This window comes from Limulus polyphemus, unplaced genomic scaffold (assembly GCF_000517525.1).
Source record: "Limulus polyphemus unplaced genomic scaffold, Limulus_polyphemus-2.1.2 Scaffold1286, whole genome shotgun sequence".
In the NCBI taxonomy this organism is placed as follows: Eukaryota; Metazoa; Arthropoda; class Merostomata; order Xiphosura; family Limulidae; genus Limulus; species Limulus polyphemus.
In genome coordinates, this window is record NW_013666896.1 from 103,289 (window position 1) to 127,706 (window position 24,418).

General features: G+C 30.6%; 1 protein-coding gene across 2 annotated transcripts in view; it reads left to right on the plus strand.

The window, feature by feature from the left end:
- The first annotated feature begins 4,200 nt into the window (after positions 1–4,200).
- The window catches only part of LOC106462938, a 35,855-nt gene continuing 15,637 nt past the window's right edge, over positions 4,201–24,418 (plus strand). The window contains exons 1-10 of one of the 2 annotated variants that reach the window (XM_022390338.1): positions 4,201–4,238; positions 6,315–6,428; positions 7,124–7,252; positions 7,816–7,956; positions 9,413–9,473; positions 12,082–12,203; positions 16,756–16,878; positions 20,209–20,382; positions 23,237–23,368; positions 23,798–23,923. In XM_022390338.1, the coding sequence (XP_022246046.1) occupies positions 4,220–4,238; positions 6,315–6,428; positions 7,124–7,252; positions 7,816–7,956; positions 9,413–9,473; positions 12,082–12,203; positions 16,756–16,878; positions 20,209–20,382; positions 23,237–23,368; positions 23,798–23,923 (1,141 nt within the window). In that variant the 5' untranslated portion in view covers positions 4,201–4,219. Of the gene's footprint in view, positions 4,239–6,314; positions 6,429–7,123; positions 7,253–7,815; positions 7,957–9,075; positions 9,114–9,412; positions 9,474–12,081; positions 12,204–16,755; positions 16,879–20,208; positions 20,383–23,236; positions 23,369–23,797; positions 23,924–24,418 lie in introns of those variants that run through there. The other variant, XM_022390339.1, reaches the window with a different exon arrangement.

Genomic DNA, 24,418 nt, shown 5'->3' on the forward strand with positions numbered 1-24,418 from the left:
AAGAGCAAGTCCTCATGAATAAATATATCCAACACATAATGCGCAAATACCAACAATACTGTAATCCCCGACACGTCAGTGGACTCATCTAGCTGTAATGAATGTTCATTAGAAGATTTTAGCCGGGAAAAAAGCTCATTCTCGATGTTACAGCAAGATCTTGAATTCGACAGGTGACAGTATTGTTTGGCAGCTGTAATGCTTCAATTTTTTTACTAGCCTGCTCATGAAGCATAGGATTTACAATATCTTCCGTGCAATGTTTTTTTCAATCATATGTGCTTCTCCCATGAGCGCAATTCGGTAACTTACTTTGTAAGATGCCTTTGTTGCACTTTCGTTGTGTGTTTTAACAGTTTTTAACATCGAGGTTTTACAGTCTGCAAGTGCGTTAACCTTTCTCTTGAAAAAAGCCAATATATTTATATTCGTAATGATTTGTTTCCAAATGCCATTGCAGTTTAGCAGGTGCCATAGAACTTTGGATAATAGTTTGTTGCACATGATGCACTGTGCCTCAAAAAAACCTTTATTTCTAATGCACGTAAATCCATGAGACAAATAGCTCTCGTCGTACTTATGTTTCTTATTGCTTGCTGCTGATTCAGTTGATTTGGGTGGCAGTTGCTTCATTTTGGAAAGATCATTTTCCGATTTTTCGGCAGTAAAGTGCTACAATGGTCTGTCCACCTTCATCTGCAGCCAGTATATCAGAAGAAATTGCTTGAAAGTCCCTTCTTTTAGTCACCGATCCATGGCTAAATAGTATATATACTTGAAATCGCTGTAATTTCGTAATGTTACAAAATATTCACAAACGCAAGAATAGCTTGTTGTTTTCTTGAAACACTGCATTCGACCATCACTAGCGAGTAACAACTAGTCATCATTTAGGTTCCGTCTATAAATAAAATAACCAATGACAAAGAGAATATAAAGTGGTACGATTTAAGTGCTGACGAGTTTTTAAGCCATACATATACCTGGTCCGCTCCTTTACTCCGACTACACTATACAAAATTTTCTCACTGAACCACAGGGGCCATTGCACTGACATTTAGTTTTTGAAGTTAAAATATGTTGTTACTTTCAACGTGTTTTAGAAGTTTTTCATATCATTGATATTCATAATAAATATTAATGTAAGCCGTAGTAAAATATACCATCAATAATAACAATATTATGTATTACTATTGATTCTAAAAATCAAAATAAAGCATTTACTAACTTTACATATTCGCTACGCCCTCTCGTTTTTCGTATACCTTTAAAGTAAAGTCGTCTGGTTCAAAAATTACGACGAGGTAATGACAGGCAAATAGTAATTGTATATTTGTTAGTTATATTTATTTGATCATTTTCATTATTATTTAACTTATTTGATTGTATATTAACTGTGCAATATTTGCAGCAGTTTTAAACATAGCGTCCCACTCTAACGGTTAAGTGTTATTTAGGGAATCTAACTTGCTGATTAGCCAATAATTTTCTAATTCGAACGACTCAAATTTCGGAGTTCGAACAATAGAAATTAGAAATCGCATTCCTTTTCCAAGTTCCAGTACTATTTTACTATTATTAGTGGTAGTAATACTAGGCTTATACATTTGTAATTTGTTAGAAAAATAAAGTAGACACCAGTAATTTTAATTACAATAATAATAATAAAAAGAAGAAAACAACAACTAAAAATAAAGTATAACACCAACTTAAGATTGTATTTGTACTATTTGACAGTATTGCAAGCTGACTTATTAGTTTTTACTTTTTAGTTTTCACTTAAATTTTAGCTTAAAAAAATTAAAATTCGTGCCTAGTGACAGTGTCTTTTCAAACATAAGACAAATTATAATACTGTATAAAACAAAACAACACATTTAATTCAATGTGTTAAGTTTAGTTTAACTTTTAAGTTTAAGAACTAATGAGTAAAACTAAAGAAGAATGTGTAACGTGTTAACCACGATATATCAGTATATGACTCATCATGAGTATATCATATATTTTCTATGTACTAATAACATAGTAACAATGTTTTTTGCCTAGTAACACCTGTACATTGATCATTTATCTACTTGACGTATAATCATTGATTTAATTTTGGAAATATAAGGTAAAATGGGTATGAATTTTATGTTATTGAATACTTAGCTACTGAGTTCACTTATAACCTTAAAACTTAGGTTCCTACAGTTGTTTGCTTTGTTGTCTTACTTAGTTACTAATATTTTTATCATTAACCTTTATGACAAAACACGTCAAGGAATTTAATAGCAGTACTAACTAGACTTTAAATAGTTTGGTGTAACCATAATAAAATTAATTATTATATCACTATAAATTACTTTATTAATATAATTAGCCCATATTTTTGGCCAGGTGTAGCAGTGGTAATACAAATAGTAATATTGACAGAGTAACACTACCATGCAGTACTGAGTAATTTTCCATTGGACCATATGCATGTATTTTGTTTGGTCAGTAGGCCTGTGCCAGATCTGCAAAATCTTCAGGGCACATACCCTTAACTTTCAAACTCTTTATTTGTTGCTTATTTCTGTGAGTGGGATACATACACATTACTTCATATTTTCTCTCAATGCTTGAAATCTGTATTATATAATTCACACACACATTTATAATTAAAGAAATGACATTTATAGAAGATTTTTAGTTTACCACATCACATATGGTTACTAGAACTTTGTAAATTAACATAACATTTTGGGACAATATGGGACCTATTGGTCCATCTCAGCTGTTCCATCCTCTAAACTATATTAAAACTATTAATAAATAAATTAGAAAAAAACATCTTAAAGCTAGCCCTTATCATTCATATACTTATCAAACATTTTCTTAAACTCACATTTATTGCCTCCGTCTTGCTTAGAATAGTTTCTCTACTGCTAGAGAGCAGTAGTATTACCAAAAAAGGTGATGTCATTATACTATACAAATGTTTGACTCTTTTTTTTTTTCTTTCACAATCTGAGTGTTCCAGGTTCGAATTCCTGTTACCAAACATGGTCGATCTTTCAGCTGTGGGGTATTCTAGTGTGAGGTCAATTTCACTGTTTGTTGGTAAAAAGAGTAGCTCAGGAGTTAACAGTAGGTGATGTTGGCCAGCTGCCTTCCTCTAGTCTATCACTGCTAAATTGGGAATGGTTAGCATAGATATCCCTCTTGTAGCTTTGTGCTAAATTAATACTAAACTATATATTTTTTTAAATATACTACGTTAATATAAAATAAAATTTCACCCAGGTTAAAAAGAGGGAAGGGGGGATGTAGTAAGATATAAAGTTTAAGAAATGCTCTTTTTCACCAAGGTGCAATGGTTTTATAACAATCATGATGATTTGTGTAAATTGGAGATTATCATTCTGAGTTCTAGTATATAGCACTACTTAGTAAGATCTGTCATTTACTGAAATTCAGAATGCACTTTTTTTTTTTCAGAAATAAAATTTAATGCTTGAGAGAAGTTTTTATACACATTTTACATATACATATAATTTAAGGGCAACAAGGGACCTGTTTGTTCATCTAGGCTGTCCCATCCACTAAACTAAGTTTAAAATAAAAATAGAACACTCAAAGCCAGTCCTTGTCATTTAAATATTTATCAAGCCTTCTCTTGATCTCTCTTAGATTAACTGCATCCATTACATCTGAAGGCATCCTATCCACCCTGTTTGAAAAATATAACTGTGCAGTATTTTTGCAACACTGGCCTAGCTCTGATTTGTATGAACATTCTGCTGATGAAACCCTATCAGTGCAAATATTTATGTATCTAACCTGTATAATCTGCATTGTCAAAGCTAATGTCATGCACACACAGACCATGCAGTTGTGGCCTTATGATTAGTATTTATTTGGCAAGTCAAGTATCTTAGACTCAAGTCTTGATCGGGTAAGATACTTTTTGATACAGTTTTTTGTTCAACATATTTTTGAAATAACAGAGGCAACATTTACATTATGGCAGGAAGTAACAGCTATTATCATGACTCTTAATAAGAGTGTTGCCATGTCCATGTAATAGCAACCTCCCTGTTGTCATTTGAACAAACTTAGTTATGTAAAAAAATGTTTAATGTCATTCTGATAAATGTGACTTTGTATTTTCCATTAATGTGTTAGTGTGTGTGCGTGAATAACACTTGGCTTCTTCTATCTTACAGTGACTTAGAAGTAAGAATGAAATAAAGAAATGGATAATGATTATAATGGTAAGTTGTTAATGTGATTATAATTCCTTTTGTTATCGTAACCATCCTTACGTAGTATAACCGTATTGTATAGTACATATTATGGTTTTTGCAATGGCCAATAGGAATATCTACTGTACACAATCATTTTAAAACAGATACAGTTTTATTATGTTCAGCAACAAAAATATTTCTCTTTTACACTGTTTTTGGGTTTTTGATTTATGTCTGATCAAGAAATACATTTTAGAAGTTCACAAGCACACTGAACAAATCTTGCACTGTTTTTAATTTTTCTTAATAATTTATTGAATAAACCTACTTTTATTAAGCCATAAGCAATCTGTAGTTGTATGACTTTTTGTTTCATACTGTATATATGTTCCTGTGTCTAGTTAAACTACTTGTACCTGATGATGATGAAATCTTCTCCAAACATTGAACTCTTGTTAATATTTTAAATCAGTAATTAATCTTTCTTTGTAACCTATTCAACCTGTCTCTAAATTGTATATTCTTACCTTATATCAAGTTATAGGATGTCTTCTCATTGAATAAAATTTCTGTAGTTTTCACACAGATGTAATTTAACACCTTCAAGTTCACAAGCAAAAGTAATGTTTACAGAAACTATAACTAAAACTCTTAAACCTATATATTTATTCTACTATGACATCATGGTATAATTCTTTCTCTATCTAATCATATTAAAACTTTCTTTACAGCCGTTTTCAAAGTTGTAGTAAAGAGAAACCCTAATGGAATGGACAGCTACTACATGCTGTAAAAAAAAAAAAACAAGTGTAGAGGATGACGTATCAGAAGTCTTCCATCTCCCAGTCAGTGTGTGTAAACTGTTGCAGGTCTTTTATAGTAACTTAGTGGATTGTTAAGGATGCATAGCCAAGAAGTTCAACATAGATGTCTGGTGGAAATCTTACAAGACAATAAAATCCATTCTAGTGAAAACCAAACAGAAAACTATTGATGAAATTACAAAAAATGTCATCTATAAAATACCATGTTTCTGCAATGAAACATACATTGGAGAAATGGGAAGAAGAACTCAGGACAAGAATAAAAGAACACAGGACTCATGAAAATACAAAATTCAGCTATTGCAGATCATACCATGTCAGCTGGACACAAAATAAACTGGGATAAACTACAATCATTAACACATACAAATTTTGGAAGACAAAAAAATTAAAGAATCTTTCTACATTAACACAATAAAGCCTTCAATAAACAAAGATTCAGGATTAGAGGTGAGCAACCTATGGCTACCATTGAATGAATCCATATGCGGTCTTTCCACCAATCAGAACCAGGGATAAACAAAGCAATTACAACACATCCTCCAAAATCCACTAGGATGCTATAAAAGGCTTGCAAAAGTTTACACACACTGACCTGAAGATGAAAGATGGAAGACTCTTGATATGTCATCTTCTACACTTGCTTTTTTTACAATAGGCACTTGCAACAGTTTACATACACTGACCTGAAGATGAGAGATGGAAGACTCTTGATACATCATCTTCTACTATTTTTTTTTTTTTTTTTTTTTTTTTTTTACAAAAGGCTGTAGCCATCCATTCCAGTATACTCATCATGAATACTCTGCCTAAACAATCTATCAAAGAATAGTTGATTTTTCTTGTGATAGTTGAGTTAACCTGAATTTTGATTAGTTAATTGTTAGAATTATCATAAACAGTAATATTTGGAAACACTAATTTTGATGAATCAGTTTAATAGTAATTGTACTTCATAAATTAGTTTATGTAACACTAATTGAGGTAGTCACTGCTCATAGATAATCAATTAGATTGCCCAGTTCTACACAAAGTAAATCACTACATTTTTGTTTTTCAGGTATGTGTAGGTTTAACACAAAACATAAAGCATAATTTATGGTATCTCTGACTCCTACCATTTCAATATATTTTTTTAGTTGTAATATATTCACCATCCCAAATACATTTCTTCAGATAACAGGCACTTGCTTTACTCTGGTGCAGACAACTTGGCAAAATATTTTGCACTTTGTTCTTCTGTAACAAATTGAGTTTCATTATTTGAATTTATTTTCAGAACTTAGATCAGACCTAAATAACCTACTATCTTGCCTAAAGTGCCATGAAAACTCAAATGATGATGTTATTCTTGAAACGTTGAAGACTTTGACAGCTATTTGCAGCAATAACGGTAAGCTATACTCTAGCCAGAGAGAAATTATCAACAAATTTTTCAAATTACATAAGCCAAAGAGAAAAATATGTATTATTAAAAAAACAAGTGGAACAGCCAAAAACTTCCTCAAAAGTTTTTTAAATGTATTTTTAATTTTATTATTGACAATTTAACTGTATTTCTAAACATTTGAGGTAATGTTGAACAATTAAGGGCTGACAAATAGTTCTCATAGACCCAGTTTTGTGGATTCTACGTCTGTTTTACAGGAAGTTTGTTTTAAGAGAAATTCACTTTAGATCACACCCTTTTAAGAACTGAGTATTTGAGAAATAAAGTTTCAGGAATGTTCTTTTATAAATGAAGGTGTATGTTATTTCAGTGAACCCATAATAGTTTTGCATTTTCACGGACATAAGGACTGTATGTGACAAAATAACACACTAAGTTTAGATTTTTATAAGATATAATGTTTTTATAAAAAAACTTAGCATGCAAATAAATTGGATCCTATCAATGACCACCTAATCAGTTTAGTAATTTTATTTAATACAATGGGAAGTGTAATCGTTTAAAGTTGACTTATTCACTTAAGCTTTAATTAGATATGTTCATAGTCTAGAAATTGACCTGTAATATGTATTGAATTTAAAGTCCTATCTTCCCTCTCCTGCTGAACACTTAAGTTTTTCTCTTTTCTTATTATGTAGATGTGGCAAAGGGATGTTTTAGGGAACTTGATGGAATAAGTTTTATTGTGACACTTTTGAGCTCAACAAGTAATTTGGCTGTCACAGAATTTTGCCTTCATTCATTGGCATGTGTTGCAGACAACAATGGTATGTGTTCTTGGAGTATTTTAAACTTAATAATTATAAAAAAAAAAGTGTGTACACTTTCTAGTTAACCCCAAAGAATCAAACACATACTCTTTTTACCCACAAATAGAAAGTCAAATTCTTATTCTAAACATTAATATATCATTAAAATAAGTGAAAGGGATATTACAATATAATGGAAATGATGTTTGAAATATAAAGTTTGAACCAGTTAATTTAGAAATATGAATTCCATGCTTGCTCAATAAATGAATAAAAATATGTTTTTTGTATTTCTTAACCCTAAATATAACTGCATAGCTCTAACAGAAAATTTATAAGGAAATGAAAAAGATATCCACAATTTTTTTGACATTATGTTTATAATCTTAAATATAGAATATTGTTTTTGTTATTTACAGAAGATTTAAGGTTACAATTATACTTTCAAGAGTTTCATTAAGTGAAAAATGTGAAACAAAACATAGGTAATTGTAAAGGCTTACAAATCAGTTTGAAAGATTATTTTAATTTAATTTTTAAATTATATGAAAAACCAGGTATTTGCCTTTAACTTTTTTCAGTACATAATCAGCGAGACTTAACTTCACCAGCCATGTTTGAAGTCCTTCATTTGGTCTTGTCTCAAAAAAATATTTCCAGTACCCGTATTAACTTACTGAAAAGTGCTGCTTTCTTATTGATGATTCTTGTGGCACAAAACAGTAAGTACAGTTTACTTGAGTAATATTCTTAATCAAAGAAAACACACTGATACACTTAATATGTTGTGAAATCTGTTGATCTGATTAATTAAGATTAATATATATGGAAGATTCTGTGAAAAAATAGTTAATGTGATAGTTGGCTGAAATATTTGAACTAGTATGTTATCACTTTTGCTTAGAATCTTTATTTAATATTTGTTAATGTTGTGATTCTAAACAATCTATTATTAGTGAGTTCAAACACTATTACTTTAACACATGCATATTGATGAGAAACACCATTATATGACCGTAATATTTCATTTAATATGGCTGAAGAGTTACAGTTTGTTTTTCTTTTAATTGCCAATTATAAATTGTTTGATCAGTAGCAAAGTGAGCTATTCAGCCACGTAAATCAAAAGTTTAGGGTCATGAATTATTGTGCTAATTTAAAGAATTGGGAAACTGTTAAAATATTATATTTCTATGCTTTGTATTTGTAGTTTTAGGGAAAAGAAACTGTAAATAATTCTAATATGTTGCAGAGTTGGAGCCATGATTTTTTTTGGGGGGGGGCATCTAAATAAATGGATATCAGAAAATCTCCCATGTGGGAGGGAGTCTGATTAGGGGCTTGCCCCATTTAATTGCCAATTATAAATTGTTTGATCACTAGCAAAGTGAGCTATTCAGCCACGTAAATCAAAAGTTTAGGGTCATGAATTATTGTGCTAATTTAAAGAATTGGGATACTGTTAAAATATTATATTTCTATGCTTTGTATTTGTAGTTTTAGGGAAAAGAAACTGTAAATAATTCTAATATGTTGCAGAGTTGGAGCCATGATTTTTTTTGGGGGGGCATCTAAATAAATGGATATCAGAAAATCTCCCATGTGGGAGGGAGTTTGATTAGGGGCTTGCCCCATCTGAAAAGCTGAAGACTGAAATTTGAAATTGCTGTAAGGCCAATCGTTTGCCAGTCACTCCCATCTGAAAATTAGCAATATAAAAATATGAATAACCGATACTTTCTGCTACCATCAAAAACATCCTTGCCTTCATTTGCAGAGCTGATTGCATCTTAGAATAAGGAGTCAACTTGCATCAAGTATTGTTCACTGATGAGCTAGAGAGAAGGATGGAAAGTTTGATAGTCACACCAATGGAAAGGTCTCTGTGGTTGGCTTTAAATTGGTCATAATATATTAGAGAAAAATCATATTTTATGACTATCTTCAACCTTTTACTTATTATAAATGGTCCAGACCCTCCTTTGATACAAAAATATGAGTATAAATGATTGAAGAAAATTAATATCTATTTTTTTCTGTCATTATACTGTGTTGAATTATTAATATTTTACAAGAAAAAGCATGTATATAGAAATTAATATCTTTTTACTTCACAGAAGTTGAGTAAGTAATTTTAGTGTTAATCATATTTGTTTTTTACAATTTTATGTTCTATAGGCTCAGGACAAAAACTTTTGACAGAAAAAGGTTGTCTTCATGATCTTATTTATCTTTATCAGTAAGTATACTAATATAATGTATTATTTAAAAATCTTTAAAAATTTTAAATTTCTAAATTTTTTTTTAAAGTGTAATTATTAAAGATCACAGCGAAATGTGACTCCCTATATTGGTGATCAAAATATAGATAAGCATTTTTTGAAAAGTGGTCGAAATGATCTGAAACAACTTAGCATTACATGTAAATTGCTCTTTACACTCTTTGTTCTGAAAATGTTCGGGCATTAAAGTGTAGTCCAGGCCTTGACCTTAAGTTTTGAAGGCACTGGCAAATGGTTATTATTTTTCCCATTTGCACATTCTGGACTACTGCTATCAATAACATTATTATTCTCTAAAATTGTTTTTAACTGTGTCATAATTAATTAGTTTGTGTATTATATATTAATATGTGTATACCCTAATGTATAAATATTCTCTGTCATATTTGATTTTCAAATATTTTACATTTTAATTACATGTAAGAGTGTTTTTATTTTAACAATGTCACTAAAAGATGCTCAGTTTTTGGTGGAAACTGGTGTATATGAGTCATGAGCACCTGGATTGATAAAGCTTACAGTACCTCACTGCTGACGACTACCCCTATGCTAGAAAATGGATTTTATTATTAAAGTTATGGTTTAACTGCTGAAAGCTGGAGAAGCATTAGAAGCAAATAGCCCTAATATTTGGTTTAATCTTGAACAAATTAAGAGGAATGTGGAAAAAAACCATTTATAGTTTATTTGATTTTTATTTTATTATTACCTTTAATGAGCAAACACTTGGGTACAGAATTTGTAACTATGCTACAGGCAAAACTGCATTGTAGAGGTGGGATGGTGTGAGTGTAGCTGACTGGCTCATGTACAGATTGCCCTGGAAACCAATCATACAAGTTGAATCTGCTGTCTTTATATCCCCATTTCATGATACTTATCCTGGGTATGCCATGCAGGTCAAACGGGCATGACACTGGGAAGTGAAGCAGTCTTATTAATCATGATATGAATACAAATTATGTCCAAAATGTTGATGTAAATTTTTTAATTGGACAGAGAAGTCACAAAGTCAATTAAATGGCATCTACTCAACCATTTGCTCTTGTAATACTTTCAGAGTTTACTTGTTATCAAGCTTCATAGGTGGCTAGATTGTTGAGGACTCTGCATTTTTAAAACATTTACATAAGTGGTCACATTTGGATAATGTAGCTTAATCTGTGTGTTAGTAGCTGTTCTTCGTCTAATTGCTACTAGGGTGATACCTTCATAACAATTTAGTTCACATATACAAGTATAAGTGATGTTTATATTAGAAATAGGTATTAACCATACTTCTAGCATGTGCAGTCAATTTGCATATCTTGAATTGCTATTGTACCTTCTGTAGACACAGTGTTTTTCCTTTCCCTTCTAAATTATTTCAAAATAACCATTGACTTTCATTGAAGTTTCCTGAAAGATGTTATTCATACACGACATGTAACATTTAAATACTCCAAAACAACAACTAGTTAGTAGCTTAGTACAGCTCTATGAATCTCTTTGATTTGTTTGTTGAAGTGGGGTTTGTCACATGATACTTCACTGTCATTGTCTAAAAGTAAGTACTGTAACCTTCTGTAATCAGAATCTTACAATATAAGTGTCTGAAATGCATGTATCATGGAGGTATTGATTGAGCTAACTTTTATAGATTGTTTACTTCATATATTCTGGAGTGTTTAGAATTTTTAAAAAATATTTCTGTAACAGTATTTGAAGCTACTATGTGAACCAAATGAAGAAGTTATGAAATGTGGAATAAAAACTACAAGGTTATTAACTATTTAATTTGAACATATAAAGTCCAGATACTGGTAGTAAAAGAATGTGTTCAATAGGAGAAGTAAAAACTTGCAGGAAACAGAAGATCAGATGTTAGAGTAATTAAAACGTCTCGGGCAGTAATAGATCCCAGATACTGGTAGTAAAAGAATGTGTTCAATAGGAGAAAAAAATACTTTCAGGAAACAGGAGATCAGATGTTAGAGTAATTAAAAACATTTCAGGCAGTAATAGGTATAACAGAAATATTTTAAGTTGGTACTAATATGATGTTTAAAGAACTAATTAATATGAACTTCCAATCAGAGTAAACTATCTACCTAGAGAAAAACTAAAAATCAACCTGATAATGAGTATAGCTCATTTAACATTTTCTTTACATTCTTTCTTATGAACATTTTAATTCATTGTTGGGTACCCTTGCCTTTAATGATATTTATAGCTGTAAGTTATACACTGTTGATGAAAAATACATATCAGATGCTAATAGAATGTTGAAACTTAGCTTAACAGTTACTTATAAAATTTACACTATATAGAGTTATGCTACTGTTAGTCATAGGATGATAATACCTTTGTTATTTTAGTCACAGAGTATGTTATTCAAGAGTTAAACAGCATTGATTCTTTTCATTTTGTTTTTGTTATGAAGATCATGCATGCATTTAAGTGTATGAACTATGTGATACTTGTGAATATATCTATATACATATATTGCTATAGTGATATACCATATATCTTATTACTTAAGTTTTTTGAGCACAAATTACACAATATTTGAAACTCATTTTTTAGATCAACTTACCCATTACTGGTGGTAGAGATAAAAAGGCATGAAATCCAAAGTTTCCCATCATTTGATCTGTGGCAAGCTGTAAATGGAGCTCTCTGTTTTGCTGTGAATAACCCTCAAAATGGTACAAAAATTGTATTATATTCATGTTTTATGTACAGCTAAAAGAAGTAGAATTTTTAGATTATAGTTTTTGTATTTTAAAAAGAAATGCACATTTATATGTAGTCATGTTATGTTTTCATACTAAAGAAATTAGTGGTACTAATACTGAAGTCATGAGGGTTTGATGTTATTTTGATTTAAATATAATAGTTTATTTCAGTGTTATTGTAGATTTGTACATGTGATTGTTTCCAGAAAGCACAGTTTTTTTAATTTTGATTATGCATTTTCCTTTAAACAATAATTACACTGTATAATACTTAAAAACACTATTTTTCAGGAAAATGTTTACTTATATGTTGTTTTTGTTTGTGTTACTGACTTTTCAAATATGCATCACTGCTTACTACTTTATGAGCCTTCTTTGATGCTTGACATATATATAAATCACCACTGTGATTTATAGTAGCAAAGAAGTCTTTTTACATTTCTTGTTCTCTCTAATAAAATAAATATAAATGGTGATAGTGTTATTATATTCTACTGGAACTAAAAGTTCGGAGACTCAAGTAACTTTTTTATGGGTTTTTTCACTTATAAGTTAATTAATTTTTTCTTTGTATTGAAGATTTCACTAAAATTATTTGATATCACAAGAAGACAATCCAAATTTTTTCTTGATCATGAAAGATGGTTTACTAGGTATGTATTTGTACATTTATTGGTTCATGTTACTGTTAGAAACCATGTATCAAGAGAAAATAATGTGTATAGCCAACAAGCACATATTCAATGATAGTTGTGTAGTTTTTGATTTCTTGAATAAATTAAAGAAGAGAATACATTATAAGGAAGGATAGCAAGATTCTTTTGTAACATATCCAAACCTTAGATGAAATACAATTAAATGTAAATTCATGAGAGAGAGAGAGAGAAAAATCGCAGCCACAATACAAACATCCAATATCGGGGCTCGAATCATAAGGTTAGTCATCTTGTAATGTGCCCTGGTTTTTAAAGGTACTGGCAGAAGTAAGACCCAAATTGCATTGGGGGTACACTGTCTATCCAATTTAACCTCAACTTCGCCGGCCTCACATGATTAAGAGAAAAAAAACCTTAGTAAAACCTTAACATCTTGATATTTATGTCCAAACATCATATTAGGGGCTGGAATGCTAACTTTAACTGTTATTTCTCACTGCTTTCTTATTTTTATGTTTTTGATTTAAATTTTTTTCTTCGTGTGAGGAACCACCTCCCCACATCTGACTGCAGACAGCGAAAGGTTGTAAAGATGTGGGACGTTGTGGACTAGAGCGCTGATATCTGCTCAATTTGTTTTTTTCTTGATCATATGATGCTGGCAAAGTTAAGATTAAACTTGATAGACGGTGTACCCCCAATGCAATTTGGGTCTTACTTCTGCCAGTACCTCTACAAACCAGGGCACATTACATGATGACCCGATTTATGATTTGTGCCTCAGTGTTGGATGTTTGTAATGTGGCTGAAATTTCTATTTTATTTTTTCTATCTCTCACTCTCATGAATTTACATTTAATTATATATATAGGCACATGATTGTTATTGGAAATCACTATAATGTCAACCAAGTGCTTTCCAACCTGTCTGCTTTTTGTGTATAGTTAAGAGACATGACCAAAAATGTAAAGATGTAACTGACAGTAATAGTTTAGAGTCATTTACAGATTATGGGAAAATATATGAATTAGCTACTCTTTTCTTGCAAATTTCAGGATTGATCCTGAATAATCATCACACAATAGGCATCTGTTCCACATATAAAAGTAAACAGTGCTTATTGGTCTTTGAAATGTCTCCAAAACTTGATTGGTGACTTCTAGGCTATGCAACTTCTCTTTCCGATAAGAAATATTAATGCAGTAAAATTGTTAACACAAAGGTCTAAACATTTTGAAGAAGCATATCTTTGGCATTCTCTAAGTAAGCAGAAGAATTAGTACAACAAAGCCAATCAGGACTAATGCTCCCCCCACAGAGTTAAAACTGCTGTTAAGATTGAGAACCATTTCATTCCAAAAGTCATTAGAGTAAAACTAGTTATATCTTCTGGTACTATTAAGAAAATAATAAGTAAGGATTTGAGGTTTTCAGTGGCCCACAATACACATTTTCATGAGCATATGGTCACACTTTGAAATGAAATGGCTGTTACCACGAGAAAGATGGTCAAAGAAACTGGAACTTAAGTAATCTTATTTTGACCATGTAATTATTAAGACCTCAGTCCCAAATTACTTTCATGCCTTTGCTTAAGGATGCACTGGAAAGTTACAAGACTTAATTAATTATTTACATACTAGAAGAATTTAGTACTGGCCAAACCCGAGGCTCTCTTCCCTCGAATTGTGGAGTTACATTGCAGCAGTCTAGGTAGCATAACAGCATCCCTAATTCTGAAACAACTGACTACAGGAAGGCAACTGTCTGGCAGTAATTACTTTTACTTCTTATGTTATGACTTTTGTTAATTATTGTTTAACTTTTTTTTTATAATTATACTCAACACTAGACACCTACTGTAAAGAAGATGATCTTAATATTACTTTATGGTATTTTCTGGTAAAACTGATTTCCCTACAAGCATCAGATAAGCAAACTTGCAAATGGCAGTAGATTTGATCAAAAAATAAAGGGGGTGTTATGTAATAGATAACTGAGTTTCTTTAAGTGTAAGATAATAAGTCTAGACAAATGTGAGTGATTGAACAAAATCTTTATTATAACTAATATAAAATCACAATGTGTTTACCTATGCAGACAAAATGATAGGCTATTCTACTAGTTATCTCTCCCTCAGGGTTAATCTCTGAAGAGGTAAAACATTTTGCTTTTGAAAGAAGTCTTCATTTGACAATCTCCTAGTAGAAAACTAGCTCAAGAAAGTGTGCCTAACTTCAACAGATAAATTCACTTTCTTTGTCCATTTAGCAATGTCACCTCATGACCTTTATTCCTTCACAACATTGGTCAGCTGTTACATTTAGTCAATGTCATAATCATTGTAAAATTAAGTTATCATTATCTTTAAAGACACAAGATTTCATAAGAGAGCTTCTAGTTTTCAAAATGTTTCTAAAGAACAATGCCCCCCAGACTTCCATAGCATGTTGGGCACTGAAGGTGCACACCATTGAACTCAAAATATTTCATATTTTTTCCTTTAGCCCTTCTCATCCCTGTAGTTTAAAGAAATTTATGTTACATAGTCTAAGAAGCATTAAGAAAAACCAAGTATATAGCATGAATATTGTTAATAGTATGGAAAATTGGAGTAAACTTCAAATTAATTTTGGATTCATGCTAGGTCTGTTTTACTTGTATCAAAATTTAAGATGCTTAGCATTATCATTAAGCTTAAATTACCTCAAGACTTCTGTAACATACTTTATATTTCTGGCTGTTTAAATTAACTGATATAGTTACATTGGTGACTTAGAAGAAATTATATATATATATATATAATGAAAATAGACAAATTTAGTAAGAATACGTTTTTTCAAATTCAAACCCACCTCAAATTTAAAGAGCACTGAACATCATGTGTCAAGATGTTATTCATATCCATAATAGTTACTAAGGAAACTAGTGTGTAGTTAATGGTTGGTAGACTGTCTAATTTGATTCATAGATAACAAAAGTTTAATAATCATTAGTTTTGCCAGTGGTATTTAATGAACTCACAAATAACCCTATGTGAGCCTAGAAGAGCCTGTTTTAATTAATTCATTTGATAAACTTGAAACATCATTAGTTACTGAAGTTTTGGCAGTATAAAGAAGGTTAATTTCAGTTTTGAATATTGATACAAGATAATTGATACTCTCTTGAAAGATATGAAGAGTTCTTTGATTATTCTATGTCTCTCATTAAAAAAAAATTCAAACCAGGTGATCTTACGTGTGCAGTGACAAGAAATAAAATTAATTTTATACTGCCCTATTAACCTTGGAAGGCTGAACTGCATTTAATCTTGGCATTTAGTGAATAGGTCAGTGGTAAAGGAAAAAAAAAACTTTAGGTTATACTAAAAAGCAATCATACATGTGTGAATATTTTGATTTGCATTTGATGTTGAAAGGGATGTCAATTTTATCTCCCCTGTGACAATAATACTGTAGTTCTGTTATGTCAATTAATGCATTAGGAAATTGTTAAATGTCTGATTTGTCAAAAAGAGTAGAAATCTTATATCTTCAGGTCATTCATATGTCAGCTTATGGTTCTTATTTATTGTAATGTAATCAAATGTACAGAGAAGAACGAATTACTGTTCACTTCTATCAAATAGCTCATGGTTTTCTAAATACTTATGAATGCTTATTGGATGGACCAGTTGAAATTGCTGAAGAATAATATTCAAGTTGATAGGTTTGTAGGAGGGCTTGAATAAGTTGGGACATAAAAATGATCAATGTTTATAACATGTGAAGATAATTAGAAGTATATTTTTTTGGCTTCAAAAGCTATCTTAAATAGTTTGTATTTCTCTCCTAAGTTGGGGTATTTCTTGTTTGATTTTGCAGAAGAAAACCAAACTATATGTTCCATGCTGTTTCCTGTCAGCTTGAAAATTTTGAAACATGAAACTAACTACAATGTTCTTAGGGCTGTGTCAACCTTTTTAGCATTGACAGTATCTGCAAATAGTAAGTTTTAGAATTTATCAAGGAAAGCAGTATGTTATAAAAAAAAGTAGTTTCTGAGTTGGGACTATAAAAGAAAGTTTTAATTATTTGTTTAATAATTTATTTTAATGTTTTGTAAACAACCATGCAGTGACATCCAGCACATGTAGAAACTAATTTCAGTTATATTGATTTGAAGAAGGTACCAGTTATGTTACTTATTCTTAATGGTGCTTAAAATAATTGGCTTATGAGATTAATTATATTGAAATTGTTATTATTTATGCATTTTTACTGTGTTATTGATTTGTTACCTCAGCCATCTTCTTCAGTAGTGGTGGTGGTGGTTATGTTTTCACCCCTGTGTGCGTGTGTGTTTGTCAGCAGGATTTCTTGAAAATGACTGAATGAATTTGGATGAAAGTTGGTATACATTTGAACTATGACCCAACTTAGAAGTGATTAGTTTTTGGAGAGTTAAGGTCCCAGCTAGGTCATGAAAATCTAAAAAAGCCCTGTGTGATAACATTGGGACCAATTTTTCACACTATTCTTGTTCTGTGACTCAGTTAAAAATAATCGGATTTTGCTGAAACTTGGTAGAAATATGTGGATCATTATCCTTCCAAAAATGGTCTGTGTCTGTTGATAACAGCAGCAGAAATACGGGCACATGTTCATATTTTTTGAGAGCTGAATATGATCAGCGCTGTGTGGTATAGGTATGCACTCTACTGAGTGCCCTTATAGTTTATTCTGGATTGGTTTTATTCATGTGTTTAGTATTATGTTCAACTATACCTATATTTTACTAAAAATTTTATTGTGGATTATATAATTATCTCTTTTTCTGAAAACTAGTACTCTGAAAACTTTAGATAAAGTTACATTGACAGAAATGAACAATATTATAAATCTTTTTATTTCATTCTATCAAAAGATAAAAAATACTGTTGTAAGTTATGGTAACATACAATTAAGTATTATTATGGTACAAACATTTGTTGTGCAAAGGTAGGGTTATTCTTAATTATATGAATAACATTTGATGTAAATAATATATATATATTTGTGTGTGTAGTGTTTATTCAGAAATAATTGTAACATATTTTCCCTTTCAATGAAAAAGTACTAGTACTGATAAAAAATTCATTCAGTTTTTACTTATCAGTAACAACAAAAATCTTTAAATAATCTTTAAAGTAACTGAATTAAGACTTAATATTAAATTAATCTAAAACTAAAGTAAAACTTTGTTCTTGCCACAGTAGCAACTACATAGAAATGATGACGAATGATTTTTTTTATGAAAAACTTATGCAAAAAAATTTTACATTAGTGAAAAGTTAAATCAGTTATAGTGTATTTTCTTGAGAAGATCATACAGTATTATTAAATATACAACAGTGATATAATAATTTTTGTGTGGTGTGAAAGTTGTGATCTTTAAGTCAAACCGTTGTATAGTGGATTACATTTTTGATTAGTTGTGAGGGAAACAAATGATATGTTGCCCCAAACCACCAGTTAATTATTCTTTTATTCTATCCTCCTCTGATTATGTTTTCAGTTTTACTAAAATCTGATTAATTAGCATTGTAATAGTGTATTTAACCTACATCTTAGGGTCTACATGTAAGTCTTAAAGTTTAACATTTCATTGAAGATTTCATTCTCATTTTAAGAATTAATAATAAATCAATAAGATTTAGAAATTGTTCATGTTTCAAAATATAATGGTCCATCACCATGAGACCATACCAATAGATGTATAAAGTATATCACCTGTTTAACTTCAGCATAAAATATGATACAATAAATTAAACAACAGTATTTGCAAGTGAAATGAAGTTTGGTAAAGGAGGGTGAGCCATCTGGTGGCTCAGCAATAAAATTAATGGTTCTAATAATGCTAAAAATTTGGTGTTGCTATTTATATTTTAGGCAGAGCACATAGTTCAGTGTATACTTTGTTATTAACAACAAACAACTAAGAGGAGGAGGATATAAGAGTCCTTTGCATATATTCTCTGAACTGTGTGAGGATAAGTCTTGTATCTGCTTTTAAGTGTACCTGTAGATGTTACCCTATTGTGGATAAGTTTACTGTGAAATGTTATGTAATTGATGTCATATTGTATAATAGGTTATTTTGAAAAATGCTAGATATATATTTGTTAAATGTGTCATAGCTACATTAAAACAGAATTACGTGTTTTCTAAATATTTATATGGTTGTAAATTATTGAGAGTTTAGATTCATGTTCAGTGGTAATAAGGAAGTATTAAATGTAGGAGTGTTTAAATCAGTGATGGAGTTGAAATGTAGAGTCATAACTCGGCAAGTTTATTAGGTTTATTCTGATCTTCAAAATGTATTTTAACTGGATCATAATGGTTTAACATTGTTTTTAGCCAATTGAAATAGGAAAGTTTGTTAATAGTTTCTTAACAAAAGTGGCTGTAAATTAGTATGCTTTGTTTTAAAAATTATCATTGATATTCATAACCTGTTTTGCTCTATTTACAATTAAAAGGAATACAACGTTAAAATCATTACACGATCTCCTCAGTTGTAGTGTGATTATGTTTTTCTGAACATGAGAAAGGATAATTTAAGTTGAAATGTACATATTTTTTTGTGTTTATGGTTTTATTGCTGTTATTAGTCAGGGTAGGTTTTCTGTTAAAAACCAAAGTTGTTTGTGACAAAACAGTAAACTCCACTGAAATAATGTATTCAAAGAACTAAAATAGTGAAAAAAATTATGTTGTTCATCATTAGTACAACAAGTAATATTATAAAGTTATATGATTGGTTTTGTATTTTATATCAGGTTGTTAAGAGGTTTAGTGGAATACTCTGAAAAATGTCATCAAAGAATGTTTTAAAAGAAATAATGTTGGAAAAACTAATGTATTTCCTTGAAAGTAGTATTTAGAAACTAGGGTGTTACCAAAACATTGTTTTCATGTTAAGAAATTTATTTTTATGATGTTTTCTCTTTTATCATCTTATGTTATTTTTATTCACACAAACAATATCAGTGGTACTTTTATCCAACCTTGACAAATATATATATATATATTGAGTATGCTTAAAGCTTTAGAGAGCTCTTGCTCAAAGGGAGTTCAAATATATATATATTTTTAATAAACAATTAATTAAGCTTGATCTTCTATTTAAACACATACAAGTCCATTAGAATTTTCTGAAACTAAGATGCAGATAAATATTCCTAATTCTGCTAACTCAGTTTGTAAGTTCATAAAGTTTCTGATATTTTAAGATTTGATATAATGTGTGTTTGTGTATCCTCATTCTTTTTTTTTCTACTGTTATCTTATTAGTGCAGAACCAAGAGATACTAGTTGAATATGGAGCTCTGGCAGTTATAAAGGATTGTCTCCAGAACTTTATTCATTGTGTAGTAACCTCTCATTGTAATCAGGGTTTACAAGTTGGGCCAATCTCAGCTGCAATTGGAGTAATGAATGTATTGGATGGAATTGTGACTGATCATGGTAGGGAAGATGAACATATTTAACCATTAAATATACACGTTTTTTATTTAGAAATATTAACTGTTAGAAAATATTGAATACTTATTAGAGATGGGACAAATAATTGTTTTTGTTTGGCACCTGATATTTGACTGTAATCAGATTTGTTTGGATTGGATGGTAGATTTGACTATACATATTGAAAATGTACTGTAGACGTGAGCTACCATTTCATTATTATATAATTTTAAACTACTTACTTTTTCATTGTTTTTTTGAACATTTAAGAAGGATATACACAGGAATGTACAGTTCTGTATTGGTCAGTGGCCATTATGGGCCCTTTAAGGGAATGTGGCATGTGGTGGTGTGTGAAGATGCTTTACACCTCTCAGTCCCCTCTGATTGGATCAAATTTACTGTTGCTACTGTGACCACCTGTGGCATACAGTGGCAACATAATGGATGGGTATGATATTTATTTGAGATTATTTTTGTGACAACCATCATTATGATGAGGACCCCCCACTCTTTAATGCTGGATAAAATGTTACCTTGCTTAGAAACTAGTAAGAAGCAGAGTGGGATATATGAGGCAGTGCCTGTTATATGTGTGGCATGTGCAAGTCGTATCATGCCTACATAATATTGAGAGATAATCTGTGGATGATAATACTGTCCGATTATCTGATTCATTTTAAAATTACATCCAATTGGATTTCATCAGACAGTGCAACATCCATATACAAAGTTAAAGAGAGGTGTTTTACTGGTCAGAAAATTTCACAGTGAATGCCTCCTACTAGATAAAATTACATTACCATTTCAAACTAGTATAAAGGAGAGTGTACTCTAACATGAATCTAAATGTATTTTAGTAGCACAGATTTGTGATTCCTTTGCTTATATCATCTATTAACTTGTACATCATTTGTTTGATTTCTACTAAGCTGACAAACAACCATTGTACAACCAGGATTAAATCCACACTGGGCATATGTAGAAAGTTACTGCAATTCACAGGCCAGTGATAGTTATTTAAGTCATGTGGGGACCTATGTAGATGAAAATTGCATATAGATATTGCTTATTAGTATAAATAATCAGCAGTTTTTGTATGCCACGTTCCAATGTAGCTAAATCTCCATATGTATTTAATATTATCTTATTACTTGCCTTATACTACATTAGACCTAGACACCAACATCAGTAGCAGTTGAATAATTCAGATGACCTAATGTCAGTCAGAAGGTCTAGATGTAGGGCATGACAATATTGATGAAAAATTGAAAGCTGGAGATCAAAGTTATATTATGCTTTATGCCATTTCTGAAGTGGAAATGGAGCTTACCATTAGTGTATAGTTCTATGGATTTATGCAATCCAAGTGCTAGATTTAGGCTTAGATTTAATATATATATCATAATGTGTTCATATGTGCCCTCCATTTGATATTTATGCTTGTGACTACTTTTAGATACAAATACAGATTTATCTTCATCTAAGATAGCCTACTAATCTCTAGGTTTTGGCCATGTGATGGTATTTTCCCAATGTAGGAAAGCCTCCAGACAAACAAATATAAAAACTATAACAGAAGAAATGAAAAGGGAGGCAGTGGATAGGTAATAGTAGTGTTTATAGAAATGGTGGTGGTGGTAACAGATATGAAGTTGGCCATGATAATCTTGACCATTTGTTGTGAATGTTTATGTATTCAAAAAATAATAATAAAAACTTAGTAATAAGAAGGCACTTAAAATGTTGATTATTATTCCTAGGTTGAACTTAAAAATATCTTAATTTCACTCCCTGATACAGCTAGAAATTTTCAATGAATAGAGATATGTAAGTATGTAGATATTTTAAATGTGTTGAATTTATTTCAAAAGACTTATAAATTACCATGGCAATTATAAAAAACTTAAATAATCAAACATTTATTTAGTTTTACAACTTTTGAGCATCAGGCTGTTAACATTTAACTAATTATTACTCTAATGTCAATACCAAAATTTTCAAGCTTCCAAGGGATTAAGCTATTCAAGCTTTAGGAAGGATAAGCTTAATATCTGAATGCAATTTAAAAGCCATGAAGTTCATCTTGGATGATTTTTAGTTGCAGCATAGCAGCTCATAGAATGGCTCTGAGTTTTTTTTCCAGTACAAACTTTTAGCTCATAGCTGTGTCATCTCTTGACCAATTTGAGATCTAATTATAGTTTTGAATTCAGAAGGTCAAACCCTTTTGATTGATGCATTTGACCACACCCAAGGTCTCATAGATTAATTTATTCTGATCCTGCCTAAAAGAATTTGAATTTGTGGTAAGGCTTGTAGAAATTCTGATGAGTAATAAAATTGAATCGGGTAAACGTGCACCCCATGCTTGGTATTGCTGTTGCACAAAAATATAGCTAATAAAAAGGAAAAAAAAGGTCTCATTGATTAATTTACTCTAATCCTGCCTAAAAGAATTTCAAGTGACATGGCTATTGAAGATTCCCTCTTGTTAAAAGAAACAAAAAACAACTTTTGTTGATGAAAATAGCTATTAATTTCATTAGAAAGTACAGTTCAAGGGACCTTTCATTGATATGTGGCTATGGTATAAAATGTGCAAATGGAATTTTCTTGTGTTATTTAAGCAACTTCTAACCTCGTTTAATTTTTTTATCAGTCATTTCTAATAAAAATGCTTTAGAGTGATGCTTGTACTAGCTAAATAAAGTGACATGTTTACCAATTCAAAATGTATTTTTGAATTATAAGTATATGATTACCATATAGTGGTTAACTTTTAGGTGAGGAGCATACTTAATTGGTTGAAGTTATTGTTTTGTTATCTCTCTTTTTTTACATTTGGCTGACAAAGAAAATAATGGTGAGACTGCAGGCCAGATGGGACTAGTATCTGAACTGTTGTCATATCTAACTCTAGATATCAAAGATGCTGAATTAAAAGTAAAGATTATTGTTACTCTTGGACATTGTGTTGACCTCTGTGGTAAGCAGTAAAAGCATGTCTCATATTTGGTATCTATTTATGATTAAATATCAAAACTTTTTTTTTTACTTCTGATCAAATATAGACACCTTTTGAGCTAAATGGACTGAAAGTAGCATATGTAGTTCAAGTTTAAAGTTTATGGAACTTTATAAAACTTGTAGTAGGTTTATGTGTGTGGATAATATATGTACTTCTCCTGTTGATTACTGTTTAGTTTATCAGTATAACAGATTTACATACCTAGAATAATAATATGTTAAATGAAAGCTGTTTTGGAATGAAATTGTTGAAAATGTTCAGTTTTGTTTGTTTTACAAAAGTTAATGTTTTCATAAATGCAACTCAAAGTTTTAAGCTTGGGGATACTAAGGAGTGGCAAGAAGAGTAGGACAATCATTGATTTATATTTGTATTTATTGATTCTAGAAACGTACCAAAGAGAAATTATTCAGGAAGATGCTCTTAGAAATCTTCTCAGAACAGGTCTAGAAACCAAGAATAAGGACTTACAAGCAGCAACATATTATTTGCTCAAAGTCTGTCTGAAACTTGGTACAGTTTTAAAATATTGTTTCTTTTTATTAGAGTATTGTATGTTTTTTGGAAGTGATTGTGTCTACCTGCCTGTTTTTAACTAGAAAAGTAAGGTTATGTTCTGACTGTTATATGAATTTTGATCTTTTCAGGATGTGCATTCTTATCTTGTGTTTCTCCCTCAATAAAATGGTCACTAACACTTAAGATAGGAAACTCAAGTTTTCTACATGCAGTGCAAAAAACCCAGAAAAATCCACTTCTGGTGCAGTGTGCTAAAGTGTATGTAAAGTATGACAAAAGAAAGTAATTCAGGAAAGTAATAAAACCTACAGAAATGTGCTATTTTTGCTACATTTTGTATTAAACAATATATTGAAATCCTCATCAGTTTGTGAGATATGATTTAGGTAGGTATCACCAGATAGAATGACAAGACCTAGAGGTTAGCTTGCTGTAGATCAAAATGTTCAATGTTCAAGCCTTGATATGCCACTGAACCCATTTTGAGAT